A 19,873-nucleotide genomic window follows, 5' to 3' on the forward strand; every position below is an offset into this window, starting at 1 on the left:
TTATTTGGGGTTTTTAATGTTGTATTTAGTGTAGTTTTTTTTTTTCTTCTAATCATTAGTCAATCTGTTATTGGAAAAATGGTTTTCAAACAACATAAAAGACGGACCAAAATAAAAAATGAATTAGGACAAAAGTTCAAGTTTATTGCTAAAAAAAATATTATTTGGAGTTTCTTGCTAAAAGTAGAAATCCCGGGCCGCCTCCTAATTTTCATCTAATTTTTTCTCTCCTTCCATGCTTGCGAGTATCTCTATGGAAGACCACCACCCTCCGACATCCCCTCTCATTAACTTCCACGCCTATTTTGCAATTCTTTGCCGAGTAATTAAACGTTTTCTCCTGGAGGCAATTCTGCGAGCTTCGGTGGAGTCCCAAGTACTCGTTCCATATCAAAACGAACTTCGATATTGCGAATGCTGTATCCAACAACCATCAGCCAATACAGCAGCTTCGCAAGTTCTGGTGCAGTTGTCTCTGTCATACTTGTCTGTACCAACACATACCAGTTGTTCAACAAGGTTACTTGATGAATGCATTCATCAACTTAAGAGCAATATGATATGGCAAACCTTCATTTGGCCAGGATCAGAAACAGCCAAAAGCCGCTTGATGAATGTATTCATCGCAACCACAACATCGTCTCCAGCACTGCTCGTCAATTCCTTGAAGACATTTAACCAGAAGTCAGAGAGGTTTATGGACCTTTATAAATAAATCTACTAATTTCAGAAGCAATAATGGATAATTTTCATGACAAACAACTATGAGTGCTTTTCTCCTTTGTAAAAATAACAGTAGTACAATTCACATTAGATAGCTACAATATGTTGTGGATGATGGCGCAGCCAACTCATATGATCTTTTCAACCAAAATTTTACCTCGGACAATAACAGTAACATATTAATAATAGTAGTGTGCGCCTTGAGACGTTCCAACAGAAAGGACTTACAATTTAGTCACAAACCTACCATTGCACAGCTGCCAGCCACGAACCTAAACATTTAGCCAACCAAAAGTAGTTGGGATAAGCAGAGGGTTGTTGTTTACCTTTAAATTTTGGGGTTCAAGAGACTTCAGATATTCCAACAATTCATTTTGTCCGCCCGTGGATTTCCTACCAACTTGGTTATTTAGTTCCTCAATCTCTGCTTCAAGTAACTCAATGTACTTCTTAGCATCTATTCTCTCAGGGCCAGAAACATTATTCCACCTAATAACTTCACCTGACACGTTCTTCTGTGTACCGGGTGCATAATCTGGTGCATCCTGTAACAGTCACAGGGCACTATTTAAAGGTTGTACAGCAGAACTTCTCGATAACTAAACAAGAAAGATTGAAAAAAGTCATATAAACGACTATGAAAAATGTATCAGAAACATCAGAATGAGCGAATGCACAAACTCTACATATTACTTAGGAGAAGCAGGAGTTTGCATGTTAGTGACACGGGTCAGATGATTGAACTTGCCATCACGACCTAATCTCAGTTCCATCAGAAATACACAATAACAAATACATGGTAAGCCAAAGCCTTCTCAAATTCACAGTATGGTTTTTCTTCGGTAAATGATAATGTGGTAGAAGGTTTCCTCAACGACCAAAAGGATGAGTATGGTTCATAAATAGAAAGTGAAAAGAAAATGAGAAAAAATATTACCTTTGTATCTTGCACATCAGGAAGAGCAGCTGGCTGCTCTAAACCTTGCTGCAGTTCCAACCTGTACTGTGCATTCTGAAACATATATCCAGTCATCATGATACTGTACATGAGTTGTGCAAGATTTTCTGCGACCTGAGATGGAAGTTAACCAATCCCACTGAGTACATAAATTCCTTAAATGTTGCTATACTCAGATCAGATGAAATTTGCATCAGTTTAAAATCAGTCAGCCGCCCAAATTCCAACATAAAGAACCCCATCAAATCATATGTTACTATACTCAAGCTGATATGGCAACGAAAAGAAAGAATAAAAGTTATAGACTTACGGTGGTCACTGTCACTGCAAAAAATTGTGGGGGTAATGTTCCAATCATGTTTGTCACTGTTTGGCGCATTGCATCAACAACCTACATGAATAAGCGTTAACATGCTGTCAAGTCAGTGGAGAAGGCATGAAAATTGCATTAGTAGGTCATGGTAATACACCCTCGTCGACATTAAGATAGTATGCACTAATGGCAAATAAACGTAGAAATACCTGCTGGGGCGCCCTTTTTACAAACAGCTCCATAAATTCTGGCTGCACATTTTTGACATACTCCAACAGAATTTCTCTCCTGCTCTTTGGCTGTCGAGTTGAGGAAAGTAGCCAGCAAGAAGTTCAGTCAATGATATGAGCTAGCTAGCAAAACAATCATATATGTGTTTCAACTAGATAGTTGGCGAAATGAAGCATGACGCGTTGATTCAAAGCTCTAGTTTGCGGGTATTGTTGTTACCATCTGAGCAATATCATCATCGTCATCCATAATCCATATCAATTGTTCAGTAACATACAAACTCAAATACGCTAAAATTACTATATAAACGGCCAGTAAACGACAACTAGACTAGCATAACATTAACAAAGGGGAGTAAAATTGAGATAGTACCAGAGTGGTGGCGTTGGGAGGGTTGGAATCGGCAGAGCCATTGGGAGTGTCGCTCTTTGAGGAATCGTAAGCATCAAGTCTCAGTGGGCGTCTGTTTCCTCTGTTTCTCGTCTTTATTGGGAAGCTGATAGAGGAAGAACACGGCCCAGCTCGACAATGTGCAGAAGAAGAAGAAGAAGACGACGACGACGGCGGAGACAATTTGGGTAAGATGAAAGAGGGCTTGACCGTCAACCAATACATGGTTTCGTTAGCTGCCCTTTTCCTCCTAAAAATCCAATAGAATGAGAATTCAATTAAGTCTCGCAATTCCCTAATATCCCTATTCCTACTACTGCTACTCTAGTGTTCTTGCCATCAACAACAACAAACACGCCAGACGCAGTTGGTGAGACTTGAGACTCCAAACTACACCGCAGGGGATGAGGAGCCGAGGCCTTTGCACGTGTGCTTTAAACGTGCGTATAATATACTCCACGAAAATTACCGTGCGGCTGCACTATTGGATAATATGTAAGCTGGTTATCACAGTTAAAAAGTAACTGCAATCTTAGTTCGAGTTATATACTCACTTTTTTACTTTTGATTCAATGATATTTCAACAATATATATTGAGAGAAATGACTCTTAAAAAATATTTTTTATGAACTCTTCACCGTCTTATTTTTTTAGTACAATTCCACTATTTACATAATCTTTTTAGCATTTTTCATGTCCTAAAATTAAAGATCTCAAAATCTAATTGAAGTCTTAATGTTGTCATTCAATTTGGTGGTATTCTTCTTTCCTTGAAAGTGAGAGGTTTTATGTTCGAATCTCATGAATGGCGAATTCGATACTACATTAGGCTGCCCATTATGTGACTTTGTCAAACTCTCCCTCTTCTTAACGTAAAAATATCGAGGAATTAAAAAAAAAAAATTGATGTCTTAATGTTAGAGAGAGAAAGCAGAGTTTTGACCTTTAGGGTGCGTTTGTTGCACCGGACTATCTCGGACTGGATTAGCTTCAGGGACTAAGCTGGACTGGCTTAGACTAGACTAAGCTGGACTGATTTAGTGAAGCATTTGGTGCAGTGTCGGACTAAAAAGAAGGATAATAACAAACTACAATATTTTATATTTTTTAATTCATATCTAATAATATTATATTAATTAATTCTATCTTTTTTTTTCTTCTAATAATACTCTCCCTCTCTCTGGAAGCCTCCATCATTTTCTTCCTCGTTCTCTCCGTCCCACACTCTCCGTCCCTTTCCTCTTTTTTCTGATTAATTGCCAAAACTGATTAATTGCAAAAAAAATTCTGCAAAATGAAGAATCGAGCTTCGTTTTTCTGGTTTTTGTTCATGGGATCGTCGGGCTTGTCCACCAGAGGAGGAGAAAAACGAAGAGGAAGACCCGGTGGAGGACAAATCGAAGAGGAAGACCCGGTGGACAAATCGAAGAGGAAGACCCGGTGGACAAACGAGAAAAACGAAGCTCGATTCTACATTTTGCAAAATTCGGAGGTTGTGGACTCCGAATCTGGGGTTGGATTCTGTCTTCTCTGCTGCTGTTTTTTTGTTTGGATTCTGTCTTCTTTGTTAAATTTGTCTCTGTTTGTGGACTGTGGAAGGTTGTGGACTCCGAATCTGGGGTTAGATGTTTTGGATATTTTAATGTGCGAGGCAGTGAGGAAGAAGGAAATGAGAGCGGCGATTTACGAGGACGCGGCGGTTGTCCTGGGATGGTCCGGTGAGGTTGTCGAGCAGGGTGAGCAGTCAAGCAAAGCGCTGAGGAGTCGAGCAGAGCAACGATCTTAGCAATCCGGTGGTATTTGGAGGGTCTCGCTAAGACTACCTAGCGAGCCCCGTAGTCCACACGAGTCCCCTTTAGTTCCACTTAACTTAGTCCCAACACCTATCAAACATGGGACTGTAGTCCAGTCCAGTCCAGTCCAGTCCCTCCTAAGGAGGTGAAACAAACGCCCCCTTAGTGAAAAAAGCCCAAAGTCCATCGTGGGTTGGACCGCTCAACAATAAAATTGGAATTCTGGGGACGAAATTTGAAGGGATGGATGGGAAGAGCAGACTGGGTCTGGGGGTTGCTATAGAAATCTCCACGGCATCCCACCAGCGATAACTTAGAACTAATATGTTAGCTAATATCTGCTTTCCTCTTTTTGGGAGAGAAGTAAGTTTCAGAAATTCATTGTCAACATCTATAGACATCCGGAGAGGGAGAGGATCCTCTTCCTTGGTTTTGGAATGTGAATGGAAATGGGTGGAGCGCAGACGGAGAAAATGAACAAATGTTACAACCCTACTCCCACCTCCAAAGGCAAAAGGTCAACTGCCAGAACTTGGAAGTGGATGGGAAGCACTATGCCACATGCATCCATCTGTTTGGCAAACCAATCAATCGACAACACTTCATTTTAAGCGAAGAAACCACCCCACCATCGCCATCACCAACAAATTTAGAACTCAAAACTTGGTTAAAACGGACTTGCTGCAACTTCATTTTAAGCTAAGAAACCACCCCACCATCGCCATCACCAACAAATTTAGAACTCAAAACTTGGTTAAAACGGACTTGCTGCAATTTGCAAAAATAAATAAATAAAGTTACTAATTATGCATACGAAAAAAAAATAAAAAACAAAAAGTTACTACTAGGCGTGGAAGAAGCAAGCACGTGTGCTAACGCTTCTAGACCAAAAGAAAATAAAAAGGGTAAGGAAAAATCAAATAGTTATCTGTGCTGGTGAAGGGAGAATCTGTAAATGTTTATTTCAAATGGAGATGGATTGTCTGCTTTCCATTCTCATACTTTTATCATTTTCTTTTGTTTTGTGTGGTTATAGTTAAGCTACGTTAATATTTTATATGCTTACTTTTTTTGTTTTATTATTTTTATAAAAAAATTAATATAAAATATTGACGTGATCATTAAGAGGAGTATGAAAATGGCAGACAATCCACCTCCATTTCAAATTTGGCACGGGAGCAGAGCAGAGAGCAGAGTGTCAGCAACAAAACCGGTTCGTATCGTCTCGTACAATAGAGAGAGAGGGGGGGGGGGGGGCCAGTAGTCTACTCGTTGTGCTGGGTGCCAGGCTGCCAACCCACACACCCCATCCACATCGCACAACCTTAAGTCTCAGCCTCTGCGGGTAGTGGGAGGGCGGTGGTGCTTGGTGGTCGATCTGTTTCATAATTCATTCATCCAGATTCCAAACTAAAAAACCCACACAAACCAAAATAAAACAAGAGAGGTGTGTAATTGAGTGTGCGACTCTTTTAAAGAGACCCGCCGTGCCACTGTACCAATGCCTTTTCATTTCCAGCGCCGCCGCCTCCACTACTACCATCGCTTTCGCTTTCTCCTTCCCCTCATTTCAGCCATCTCCGGAGCACTTCTCATCCTCTTCGCACTTCTCTTGGTTCTCGCTCCTTCCCCTCTCGATGTCAATAATCAACTACGTCATTCTTCTAAGGTACTCTCTCTCCCTTTCACGAATTTCTTCTTATTCACAATTAACGATTCATTTGATTGGATTCGGATCCTAATTTCATCTTTTCCTTCTAGTTCAATGATGCCGTGGACGACGATGCCGTTGCTGCAGGGCTTACAGTCTTCCGTGTTCCGGTTAGGGCCTTTTCTTTTTCCTTCTCAATTTTGGATTTCAACCTAATGTAATGTTAGGTTTGGTTTGGATCTTTACGGCTTCTCTTTACTTGTTCAAAATCAGAGCGGTGGAGGGAGATTAGATCGTGATCTTTGGAGCTCCAGGAATTCCAAATTCTACTATGGATGCAGCAATGCCACCAAGAAATTTCCAGGTCTGTTTCTTATTCCGATTTGCTTTCCATTTAGTATATCATGGTCTATAGGGTTTCGTAATTGATTGACCACAATTATGCGTTGTTGCTACTTGTTTGTGGTTTCTGTTATATGTTTGTTTTATATGGTTCGTAAAATGACACTTCCATTTGTGTTAACAATGACATCACTGTTTTTAATATAATCCTGAACGCTATCTGGTCCATATTTGCAGATGTTGATGAAATTACGCGTCCTAATAGGTACTTGGCGATTGCAACCAGTGGAGGCTTGAATCAACAAAGAACTGGGGTAACTTACTTTTTCTTTTTTTTTTCTTTACTTTTGTTTATCTTCTGCAGCATTATAGTCATCGTTACTGCATTGATGGTTCCAGAGGCTGTCAGAGGGGATACTTGATTCCACCCTAACTCTGAACAGTTCAACTGATGCATAACCAGGGTATAATATAGACCAAGAGTTTTCCTGGTGTTAAATAAAATATTGATGCTTACATGTATGCATTTCCAACCATTTTCCTTGCATGTGTGAGGGCTCTGGAGACATAGTCTTTTACTTTATTAGTTGACATCCGTATTCTTAGTCTGAGAGTATAATTAGTGACATAGCTTGATTGGCTTTGGTTTAGTTGATTTTTCACTGGAATTAGTTTAGTCACCCCTTATAATGGGATACGGATGTACTATTCCAGTCATCATCTTGTAACCTATCCTGTCGCATTTGTGCTCCTTGATTATAGATTATTTGTATAGTTTTGTTGCTTTTAGTGAGGAGCTTACTCTACCTATACCTTTGGTAGATCACAGATGCTGTTGTAGCAGCTCGTATACTGAATGCTAGTCTTGTTGTTCCAAAGTTGGACCAGAAATCTTTCTGGAAGGATGCAAGGTCAGTCCTTGAATCATATCTATGCTTCCATACTTACTTGCAATCTGGATTTTGTAATTGCATGGACATGTTTCAATCAATTGTTTTGTTTTGTTTTGTTTTTTTTTTTTTTTTGCAGTAACTTTTCAGAGATCTTTGATGTTGATTGGTTCATATCATTTCTGTCAAAAGATGTTAAAATCATAAAGCAGCTTCCAAGAAAGGGAGGTAAAATGTGGACACCATCCACTATGCGTGTTCCAAGGAAGTGTAGTGAAAGATGTTATCAAAATCGTGTATTACCTGTTCTTTTGAAAAGGCATGTAAGTTTTCAGTTCTCTTAAGCTTCTTAAGCTTTTAATTCTTATTGAATGTAGAAACTTCTTTTCCTCTGTAAGTTGCATCACTACTGCCTTCTCCTTTGCTTATTTTTGTGTTCCGCTGTTTGTTTGCCAACTGTTAATTTCGAAATACATGATATTTCCATATTTCGTGCACTTATCTAGTGCCCAATCTTGTGGACCAAATGGTTCTTGTCTGAAAATCGAAACATTGCATAACCGATGAACCCGATGTGAAGTAAACATGGAAAGGCATAGCATACCTTGCATTTTTCTTGGTCAGACATTTTGTTTTTCATAAGGATTATATTATTGCATTTAAAATAAAAACAATATATTCAGGCTTGCAAGTACATGAGCCAAGCCCCAAGGTTGGGCTCGTTTACTAAATAAGTGTAAGTTTAGCTTTGAGTGTGGCTCTAGTGATTGATTTGATCCCTTAATGGATGGCACCACTTGTTTGCATCCCTAGATACGTCTTCTTGAATTATCTTTCTACAAGTATACAAAATTTATGGAAAAGGCACTTATTAGTTTTCATTCTGCAACAGGCCGTTCAGCTCAACAAGTTTGATTACAGACTTGCAAACAGGTTGAATACAGATCTGCAAAAATTAAGATGTAGAGTCAACTACCATGCTTTAAAGTTTACTGACCCAATACAGAAAATGGCTAAAAAGTTGGTTCATCGAATGAGGATGAGAAGCAAGCATTATATCGCATTGCACCTGAGGTAATTTTATCCATCTTTTATTGTTTTTATGTATAGAACGACCATTTAAACTAGCGTTATTGCCCTGTCTTTCTTGCATATTTAGATTGAGCCATAAAATTGTAGGTCAAACCTTGTTCCATGATCATATTTCTATGTATATTAGTATACCTGCTTTCCATATCTAGTTGATACATTTACATAAGGCTTTTTAGCCAAAATGGACCCTGAGATTTACATAACACATCACTTTGGTCTCTGAGATTGAAAAATCAATAGAAATAGTCCTTGAGATTGTCCACCATCCAATTTTTTGGTCCTTCCGTTAAAAACTCTATTAAGTGTCCCAGAGCTTTTGGCCGGAAGTTTGGGCAATTTTCAAAGCTTCGTAACTCAATCGTTTCTTAACCAAATTCGACCCATAATATGTCAAAATGAAGATATGAAAATGTAGAACAAGATTATACCTTTTTGGAAGCCCAATGGTTGCCGGAGATGGCCAGAAAATAGCCTAAAAGGTGACTGGTCCGCGGGAAAACTGGAAAACTCGCCGGAAACTAGGTAAACTTTAAACGTTCATGACTTCTTCAATACATAACGAAATCGAGTGATTCAAAAACAAAAATCATACTTTTCAACGAGACGAAGAGAATGTTACCTTTCTCGATGGCTAATTTGTCGTGGTTTGGCAGGAAAACGGTTCGAAAGTGGCTAACTCGAGACCAAGACAACCACTTTCGAGCTGTTTTCCGGCTAAACCACGGTGATTTAGCTGTTGAGAAAGGTACCATTTTCTTCGTTTCGTCAAGAAGTATGATTTTCGTTTTGAATCACTCAATTTTGTTGAGTATTGAAGAAGTTATGAACGTTTAAAGTTTACCCAATTTCCGGTGAGTTTTCCAGTTTTCCCGCAGACCAGTCACCTTTTGGGCTATTTTCCGGCCATCTCCGGCAACCATTGGACTTCCAAATAGGTATAATTTTGTTCTACACTTTTCTATCTTCATTTTGATATATTATGGGTCGAATTTGGTTAAGAAATGATTGAGTTACGAAGCCTTGAAAATTGTCCAAACTTTCGGCCAAGAGCTCGGGGACACTTAACGGAGTTTTTAATGGAAGGACCAAAATAATCGATGGTGGACGATCTCAGGGACCATTTCTATTGATTTTCAATCTCAGACGTGTTATGCAAATCTTAGGGACCATTTTGTCTAAAAAGCCTTTACAGAAACACTTACAAGTGCATGATCATGAGTAGGCTAACACAAACCCCCAAATACCTTCACACAGTTGGGCAACTAACAGGTTGCCCCCATATTAGAAACAAGATTCTGCAAATTTTAAAGCTTACTTGTGAAGTTGTTTCTTGATGCAGTTAAATGTTTACTGTTACAGGTATGAACCTGATATGCTTGCATTCTCAGGATGTTATTATGGTGGAGGAGACAAGGAAAGGAAAGAACTGGGTGCCATACGAAAGAGGTGGAAGACTTTACATGTAAGGATTAAGATTGTCCTTTTGGATTTATGTCATCTTATTTCCCCTGAATCAGATACTGAGAGTAAATTGATTAAAACCCGACCCTCTATTTTTTATTCTAATAAATGTGCAAGCGCAAGTTGTGCGCGCGCTTATGTTTGTTTAGTAAATAGTAAAAAATAAGCAACTGTGAGATAGGAAATTGAAAAGAAAATGTTCTGAACAATGCTAGGCCTCTGCCTGTTCCAGACTTTAGTCTCTAATCAAGTATGATGTGTGTATCGAGTCGATTTATATCCCATTGCTCTGTATCTTTTAGAAGGTAGTCTATAAGATGTATTTTGGATGGAGTTGCAGATTAGCAATCCTGATAAGCCTAGGAGGCATGGGAGGTGTCCACTTACTCCAGAGGAAGTCGGTCTGATGTTGAGAGCACTGGGTTATGGCAGCGATGTTCACATCTATGTGGCATCAGGGGAAGTCTATGGAGGAGAAGAAACATTGGCACCCCTTAAGGCACTATTCCCCAACTTTTATTCAAAAGAGACAATAGCAACCAAGGAGGAACTGGAACCGTTTTATTCATTTTCTTCTCGTATGGCGGCACTTGACTTTATAGTTTGTGATGAGAGTGATGTCTTTGTCACCAACAACAATGGCAATATGGCCAAAATATTAGCCGGACGAAGGTGTGCTGTCTTTCTTTCCCTTTTCATTTCTCTTCTTATCTTATTCTTCTTCCCCCCTGCCTGCTTAGTTTTCACATCTTTTATTTGTTGCAGGAGATATTTTGGACATAAGCCTACCATTCGTCCAAATGCTAAAAAACTCTACCGCTTGTTCCTAAGCAAAGAGAACATGACCTGGGGAGCTTTTGCTTCTAATGTTCGTACTTATCAGAGAGGCTTTATGGGTGAGCCGAATGAAGTGAGGCCAGGTAGGGGTGGTTTTCATGAGAACCCATATACCTGCATATGTGAAGATTCCCAGGCCAAAGCCAAGAGGGATGTGGGACCTAGAAAATACGGTAAGAGTAATAATATAACAAGAAAAGACGAAGTAGAATTTCATGCCCAAAACATGGAAGATGATCCAGAATGGCCTGATACTGATGAGGATGAATATGAAAGTGGCCCCTTGGACAATGATCTGTTAAACCGAACAGGCGTGGATTATGACGCTTTCAACTCCGAGGAACCTGAATTGGAGGAGATGCTTTCAGACTAGACGGTTCTACCTTGACCCTTGCTAATAGTTGTCAACAGCATTTAACTGATTCCTATACGCAATTTCTTCATATTCCCCCCCCCTCAAAATTTTCAAGCTGTAGCCAAGCCAAAAAGTTTTGGATATGGTTCCTCCTATATCTACTGTATATAAAAGTAGGAGCATAGATAATGTGCATCCTACATATATGAACAGTGGCACGAAGCTCATTTGATAGCAGCAAACTGATTTTGGGCTTGTGAAACACCGGGGGTTGCGATGGTATCTATAAGTGACCTGAGTGGAAGATGGATGTTCAGAGAGTGTTAGTTTCTGAAACACCGGGGCTTGTGAAACAGGTATGTGGGCTGAAGCGGAGACCATGGTTGGCTTGAGCCTTGAGGCTTATTCGTACCAAGGATTTTTGAGCGACTCCAAGAGTTTAGTGTTAGTTTCTTTTCAAGTCACCTGAGAAATCATACTAAGGATGGGGTTGGTGTCCGGGGTTTGGTTTGCATTCTTTTATGGATATTTTTACCAAATTGAGAAACACACGGCAGTTGTAAATAAATTTAGACTTGACCAATTTCTGTATTTCTAAAAGGTCCATTAAAAATGTTTTGTTTTGTTGTCGCACCCTAATCTTTTTGAATTATATGTTGGAAATGACTTCCGGGACTTACTAGCGTTTTCTATGTATTATTCCTTAATTCGCATGCAACTTAGAAACTACATTCAGAACCCAATTTCATGTCACTTTTGCCCCACCCTAAGCTTTGTACAATTTTAGCTAGCCGGTTTTTCATAAAAATTAAAAAATTAAAAAATTAAAAAATTAAAAAAAAAACTAGCCGGTGAAATGAATAAAATAGTGTCATAAAAAATACTTCTGGAGTTCCATAAATTACAAGACCACTTCCAAAGGACTTAAAAACTTTGCCCTTAATTTGAGTGCAAAATTCCTCGCAAAACTAAAGCATTCGATTTTTTTATCGATTTGCCAATTTCCACAAACACCATTCAGAATTAATTTTCATGTTATTTTTGCCCTACCCCAAGCTTAATTTTCAAAACTTCACGGTGAGGCGAAGGTGAAATTAAAAATATTGAACGATGATTTATTTACGAATTTACAAAACCGACTAAAAACTGTGAGTGTTAGCCCACGATTTTTGTCAAAAACTGCAAATTTTTTATTTTCACGAAATATTTTCCATAAGTATTAAGGAAAATTTTATAAGGCATTTGGAAGTGGATGTACAATGTATTAAGCAACAAATGTATATTTAGTAGATTATTTAAGTCCAAAACTAAAAGGATAAATGAAAAATATAGTAGAGAGGTCCAAAACCACCCTCAAGAATATTAACGGAAAGTATTAATTTAATTTTCAAACTTCACGATGAGGCGAAGGTGAAAATAAATAGTTTGAACGACGATTTATGTACGAATTTGTAAAAACAGACAAAAAACCGTGAGTGTTAACCCACGTTTTTTGTTAAAACGTAAATTTTTTATTTTCACGAAATATTTTCCGTGACAATTAAGGAAAATTTATAAAGCATTTGGAAGCAAATTTACGATTTATTGAGCAACAAATGTATATTTAGTAGACTATTTAATTCGAAAACAAAAAATAAGTGAAAAATATAGTAGTGAGGCCCAAAACATTGTTAAAATAGGGTTCCACCCTCAAGAATATAACGGAACGTATCACTATAATTTTTAAACTTCATGGTGAGGCAAAGGTAAAAATAAATAGTTTGAACGATGATTTATGGCCGACACTTGTAACAAATATCATAATATATAAAGCTTCACCTACAAAGCTTCAACACAAAACCTTCACCTACAAAGCTTCAACACAAAACCTTCACCTACAAAGCTTCAACACCAAAGCTTCACCTATAAAGCTTCACCTACAAAGCTTCAACACAAAACCTTCACCTACAAAGCTTCAACACAAAAGCTTCACCTATAAAGCTTTAACTCCAAAACTTCACCTACAAAAGTTTCAACTCCAAAGCTTCGCCTACAAAGCTTCAACACAAAAGCTTCACCTACAAAGCTTCAACTCCAAAGCTTCACCTACAAAAGCTTCAACTCCAAAGCTTCACCTACAAAGCTTCAACACAAAAGCTTCACCTACAAAGCTTCAACACAAAAACTTCACCTACAAAGTTTCAACACCAAAGCTTCAACTACAAATGCCAAAAGCTTCACACACTCTTGATCAAGATAGTGTGAAGCAAAATCAATTCATGATACCCAACAAAGTTTCAACCTCAAAGCTTCACCTACAAAGCTTCAACACCAAAACTTAACCTATAAAGCTTAAATATATATATATATATATATATTATTTTTTTCGGAAATTCGAAAATTCGGAAATTCGGAAAATCGACAAAAAAAAAGGCCTAGGCCTCCTCTTCTTTGGGCCTAACAACTTTCATAACAAATATATATGAATGAGGAGTTTTGGACTACCACTTAGAAAGGAAAATGGTGAAGTTTTGTTACTTTGGAAACTTAGCTACTAGCAAGACACCTCATTCGTCAACTCCCTCGACCAAAGACTTGGGGGACTCCTACCATATGCTACTACACCTCAGTACTTGGAAGGTTCACGACTACTCAGTGACTTGGATCTTTCAAGTCTCCAACCAAGAAGTTTTCCTCACTCGAGAAATTAAAGGAGCACTACTTCAACCTACATGCTTCACTCATAAAGCTTCAACATACAAGCTTCAACAAAAGAAAAAAATTCAAAGAACTTAGTGAAGAAGGCTTTGGTGTATTTAACACAATACGTTGAATTGAAGCAAAGCTTATTTATTGATATCTCCGATAAGTTACAAATATGTACATATACATGAATCAAAATAAACAAACAAGAGGGAGTCTTCACAAAGGTTACTCAAGAGAAGTCTCAGCAGTTGGCAGAGCCCCAGAAAGAGAAGGCACCGGTGGGTGATCATTTGGAGCCTCAGTACTGGGCAGAACCTCAGAAGGAGGAGGCACCGAAGGTTGATCGTTTGGAGCTTCATTACGCAGTATAGCCCCAGAAGACGAAGGTAATAAATGTCTTTGGAACAAACCTACAAACCTCTGATGATTAAGTAAAATTTGACCATCAGATTCCTGCAGCTAGTCAAGCTTCCTCTTCATGTTTATGGCATAGTCATGTGCGAGCCTGTGCAATTGTTTATTCTCATGCTTGAGCCCTCTAATCTCTTGTTTGAAACTTATCACTTCAGCCGCCAATGATTCAACTTAGCGGGTTCGAGCAAATAGGCGTTGGGCCATATTAGACACAGAACCTGCACACTGAACACTGAGAGCCAGAGAATCCTTAACAACCAACTCATCAGACCATTTGGAAAGTAGTCTGTTATCTTTGGGAGTGAGAATGTTTCTGGCCACCACCGCAGCAGTCATATCATTCTTCATCACAGAGTCCATAACGGTAAGAAGACTAGTAGAGGATAAGAAGGATGGGCGCCATATGTTGTCTTGAGGAGGCATGGCTGCCTCTTTACCAAAGTTCAAGTCAAAACAATGGTCGGATAGGCCTGACATTTTCAGAAATGATGAAGGAGAAATGAGGTCCAATAAATCTCTGAAGTACAAAAACAAGGGGAAAATTCTTACAAGCAATAACTCTCTGAACGTACTTTTTGCACACTATTGGTGCCCCTATAAAAGAAATGGCAGCATAGCCGTTTGTTCAAAAATCGAAGATGCACCACTCTCCGGATTTCGAGAAGCAGATTTTCCTGAGTAAAATATGTCGACAATCCCCACAAGCAACATCAGCTCCTTGGGTACCACAAATAACTTTGCCAAAGATCTCTGACAAAGTTTAGACACGTAAATTTTGAAGGTCCAGCTACCCTATCATTACCCACAAGGGTAAAGGAATAACACCACTGCTTGATAACTGGAAAGTCCCTATGTGTGTCAACCTCCGTGCTCCGTGGCAAGGTAGAATGGCAAAAATGCCCAACCTTTACTCATATCGAGAAAACACTCCCAACATGATTACTTGCTCAAAAATCGAAGAGGTATCGCTATCTGAATCTCAAGAGCCAGACTCCCACCAGGATTGCTTTCCCAAAATCGAAGAGGCACCGCTCTCCGAATCTCAAAGCCAGACTCCCACCAGGATTGCTTGCTCAAAAATCGAAGAGGCACCGCTCTCCGAATTTCGAAAGCTAAACTCCCACCATGATTTCTTTCTCAAAAATCGAAGAGGCACCGCTCTCAGAATCTCGAAAGCCAGACTCCTAACATGATTGCTTTCTCAATAATCGAAGAGGCATCATTCTCCGAATCTCGAGAGCCAGATCCCGATAGGATTGCTTGTTAGAAAACCGAAGAGGCACCGCTCTTCGAACTTCGAGAGCCAGATTTCCTTGGATAAAGCTTGTCTGCAATCTTCACACGCAACATCAGCTTTCCAGATACCACAGACCACTTTTTCAAAGTGCTCTAACAAAGTTAAAACACGTGAATCTTGTAGCTTCCACTACATTGTTATAACCAAGAAGGGTAAAGGAATAACGTTACTACTCGCTGTTGGGATAATTCCTATATATGTTGACCTTCATCCTCCACACCCATGCAGATCTGCAAATAAAAAAAATGCTCAACTTTTCTTCACATCCAAGAGGGCACTCTCAGCAGAGTCTCTCAAAATACTCAGCTTCTTTTCCCCCCGATAATACCTCTGCAAATAAGCCACACCAGAGTAAGAGTATCTCATATCATCAGGGTTAAAAGCAAGAGTATCCCATATCATGCTTACCTGCAAGACAAGGAGAAAGAGAGCAATCATTCAGCACTTGAAATCAAGCTTCCAGTCAGGAACTGACTGCCTGGAACTCATTGCCTGATTACTTACCTGACATTGCTCTCGAGTACTCATCTTCAACATCTTATGCTTCCAGAAAAAATACCACATCTGCCTGAAGAACAGATAGGGCAAGTGAAAAGGATACAAGGAAGCATGTGGAGGCAAGTGCAACAGAACACGTGCAGATTCATCTATTACTTTGTCAACAGCAAAAGTATCTCATATCATCAAGGTCGAACACACACTTGATTTGATGGACTTGTTTTGACCCTCAAATTCTTGAGTCGGCCTTATACTTTGGAGGAAACCAGAAAACCCTCAAGCCTAGTTCAAGAATAAGCCTGTGGAAAGTTATTTCTTCAAAAATTAAAGTATCTTATATCATTTCTTCTCATTTTTCTTTTCTTTATCCTTCTTACTGCCTGCAAGATATGGAGAATGAGAACAATTACCTGGAACTCGAAATCAAACTACTGATCTAAGACTGATTGCTTGGAACTCAAATTGCTTACCTTATCTGTCACCTCTTTCGGCAGATCTCCTCGCTCAGAGACTTGGGGGACTCCTACTATAGGGTTTGTATCACACTTGACCAAGCCCAAAACTACAAGTAAGCTTCAAGTGAAATTGATACATTACCTTGTGCATCTCCATTGGTTAAAGATACCATTCTTGGATGGAGGAAAAGTAATTCCAGAGAAGATGCCACATCTACCTATAAGACAGATAAGGCAAGTGAAAACGATACCACACTTCGGTATTTAGAAGTTTATTGATTACTCAGCAGCTTGGATCTTGCAAGTCCCAAACCGAGAAGCTTCCCTCACTCGAGAATTTAGGGGAACACTGTTTGTACCATGCTTGACCAATCCCGAAACTACCAAGCACCGGTCAACGTTATACCGTCAAGGACCCAGACGAGTTTCCCTCCAACCAGGAGGTTAATCACAACACGACACGTGTCAATATCAGAGGCCAATCACAACACAACACGTGTCAATATTAGAACAAAGCTAGAAACACTCTTCTATAAAAGGAGATCATTCTCCCATAATAATCCCTAATGTTATTTGTACTAAATCATTCACTAGTACTCACTAAAGGAGAGCTTGAACCTTTGTACTTGTGCAAACCCTTCACAATTAATGATAACTCCTTTACTCCGTGGACGTAGCCAATCTGGGTGAACCACGTACATCATGTGTTTGCTTCCCTGTCTCTATCCATTTACATACTTATCCACACTAGTGACCGAAGCAATCTAACGAAGGTCACAAACTTAACACTTTCTGTTGTACCAAAGTCCCCACTGATTTTGTGCATCAACAAACTGTGTGTGCTAACCCACATTTTTTTGTCAAAAACACAAATTTTTTATTTTCACAAAATATTTTTCATGAGCATTAAGAAATTTTTTATAAGGCATTTGGAATCGGATTTACGATTTGTTGAGCAACAAATGTACACTTAGTAGACTATTTAAGTCGAAAACTAAAAAAATAAGTGAAAAATATAGTAGTGAGGCCTAAAACATTGTTAAAATAGGGTTCTACCCTCAAGAATATTAACGGAAAGTATTACTTTAATTTTCAAACTTCACGGTCAGGCAAAGGTGAAAATAAATAGTTTGAATGATAATTTATGTACGAATTTGTAAAAATCGATTAAAAAAACCCACGTTTTTTGTCAAAAAATGCAAATTTTTATGTTCGCGAAATATTTTCCTTGAGCATTAAGAAAAATTTATAAGGCATTTGGAAGCGGGTTTACGATTTATTGAGCAACAAATGTATATTTAGTAGATTAAACAAAAAAAAAGTGAAAAATATATAGTAGTGAGGCCCAAAACATTGTTAAAATGGGATTCCACCCCAACAATATAACATAAAGTATTACTATAATTTTAAAATTTCACAGTGAGACGAAGGTGAAAATAAAAATATTGAACGATGATTTATGTACGAATTTGTAACAAACGACAAAAAACCGTGAGTGTAAACCCACATTTTTGTCAAAAAATGCAAATTTTTTATTTTCTTGATTATTTTCTATGAGCATTAAGGAAAATTTTATAAGGCATTTGGAAGCGGATTCACAAATTATTAAGCAACAAATGTATATTTAGTAAATTATTTAAGTCGAAAACTAGAAAAATAAAGGAAAAATATAGTAGTGTGGCCCAAAACATTGTTAAAATGGGTTCCACCCTCAAGAATATTAATGGAAAGTATTACTTTAATTTTCAAACTTCACGGTGAGGCAAGGGTAAAAATAAATAGTTTGAACGGCGATTTATGTACAAATTTGTAAAAACCGATAAAAAACCGTGAGTGTTAACCCACGTTTTTTGTCAAAAATGTAAATTTATTATTTTCACAAAATATTTTCCGTGAGCATTAAGGAAAATTTATAAGGCATTTGGAAGCGGATTTATGATTTATTGAGCAACAAATGTATATTTAGTAGACTATTTAAATAAAAAAAATTGAAATATATAGTAGTGAGGCACAAAACAAAGTTAAAATGGGGTTCCACCCTCATGAATATAACGGAAAGTATTACTATAATTTTTAAACTTCACGATGAGGTGAAAGTGAAAATAAATAGTTTAAACGATGATTTATATACGAATTTGTAATAACTGACTAAAAACTGTGAGTGTTAACCCACATTTTTTTTGTCAAAAATGCAAACTTTTTATTTTTGTGAAATATTTTTCGTGAGCATTAAGGAAAATTTTATAAGGCATTTGGAAAAGGATTTATGATTTATTGAGCAACAAATGTATATTTAGTAGACTATTTAAGTCGGAAAAAAAAAGTGAAAAATATAGTAGTGAGGCACCAAACATTGTTAAAATAGGGTTCCACCCTCAACTGAAAGTACTATAATTTTCAAACTTCACGGTGAGGAGTAGGTGAAAATAAATAGTTGTAACGACAATTTATGTACGAATTTGTAATAACCAACTAAAAACGGTGTATGTTAACTCACATTTTTTGTCCAAAATGTAAATTTTTTGTTTTCGCAAAATATTTTCTGTAAGCATTAAGGAAAATTGACACACTCTAATCTGGAATGTCCACTTGGACTTCGAATCGAGTTGTGCTGGCTTCGTCACCTAATTCTGTCACATCCTAGTCTCGGCTCCGCCGTAACACAATATTGTTAACTTTGGACCCCGGCACTCCCTCACGGTTTTGTTTTTGGGAACTCAGACGAGAACTTCCCAGTGGGTCACCCATCCTAGGAATGCTCTTGCCCGAACTCGCTTAACTTCGGAGTTCCGATGGAATCCGAAGTCAGTGAGTTCCCAAAAGGCCTCGTGCTATAGGAGGTGGGCATCTACATATAAGGCACATCACCCCCTCTCCGTTGGTCGATGTGGGATGTTAAAATCCACCTCCTTAAGGGCCCAACGTCCTCGTCGGCACACTCACACCACACAACAGAGTGGCTCTAATACCAAATTGTCACATCCCAGTCTCGGCTTTGCCGTAGCACGATATTGTCAGCTTTAGGCCCGACCACGCCCTCACGGTTTTGTTTCTAGAAACTCAGATGAGAATTCCAAGTTGTTCATCCATCCTGGGAATGCTCTCGCCCGAACTCGCTTAACTTCGGAGTTCCGATAGAATCCAAAGCCAGTGAGTTTCCAAAAGGCCTCGTGCTATAAGAGGTGGGCATCTACATATAAGGCACATCACCCCCCTCTCCATTGGTCGATGTGGGATGTTACAAAATTTTTATAGGGCATCTAGAAGCAGATTTATGATTTATTGGGTAACAAATGTATATTTAGTAAACTATTTAAGTCGAAAAAAAAAAACAACAATATATAGTAGTGAGGCCTAAAACATTGTTAAAATGCGGTTACATCTCCAAGAATATAACGGAAAGTATTACAATAATTTTCAAACTTCACGGTGAGGTGAAGGCGAAAATAAATAGTTTGAACAAAGATTTATGTACGATTTGTAAAAAC

The 19,873-nt window shown here is 38.5% G+C and overlaps 2 protein-coding genes across 2 annotated transcripts; one reads left to right on the forward strand and one right to left on the reverse strand.

Moving 5' to 3' along the window:
- Positions 1-123: 123 nt before the first annotated feature.
- Positions 124-3,071, reverse strand: LOC103440179 (uncharacterized). Its single transcript, XM_008378845.4, has 7 exons — positions 2,598-3,071; positions 2,204-2,293; positions 1,992-2,072; positions 1,661-1,795; positions 1,050-1,268; positions 571-663; positions 124-488 (listed from the first exon to the last, which is right to left on the reverse strand). Exons 1-7 carry the CDS (start codon positions 2,838-2,840, stop codon positions 327-329), a joined length of 1,023 nt encoding a protein of 340 aa, XP_008377067.1. The 5' UTR covers positions 2,841-3,071; the 3' UTR covers positions 124-326.
- Positions 3,072-5,540: 2,469 nt separating this feature from the next.
- Positions 5,541-11,669, forward strand: LOC103440178 (O-fucosyltransferase 16). The gene is made up of 10 exons (XM_008378844.4): positions 5,541-6,077; positions 6,170-6,229; positions 6,333-6,423; positions 6,639-6,715; positions 7,224-7,312; positions 7,431-7,614; positions 8,184-8,365; positions 9,743-9,845; positions 10,185-10,516; positions 10,610-11,669. The coding sequence occupies exons 1-10, from the start codon at positions 5,910-5,912 to the stop codon at positions 11,052-11,054; spliced, it is 1,731 nt and encodes a 576-aa protein (XP_008377066.1). The 5' UTR covers positions 5,541-5,909; the 3' UTR covers positions 11,055-11,669.
- Positions 11,670-19,873: the final 8,204 nt, after the last annotated feature.

This window comes from Malus domestica, chromosome 08 (assembly GCF_042453785.1).
Source record: "Malus domestica chromosome 08, GDT2T_hap1".
Lineage (NCBI taxonomy): Eukaryota > Viridiplantae > Streptophyta > Magnoliopsida > Rosales > Rosaceae > Malus > Malus domestica.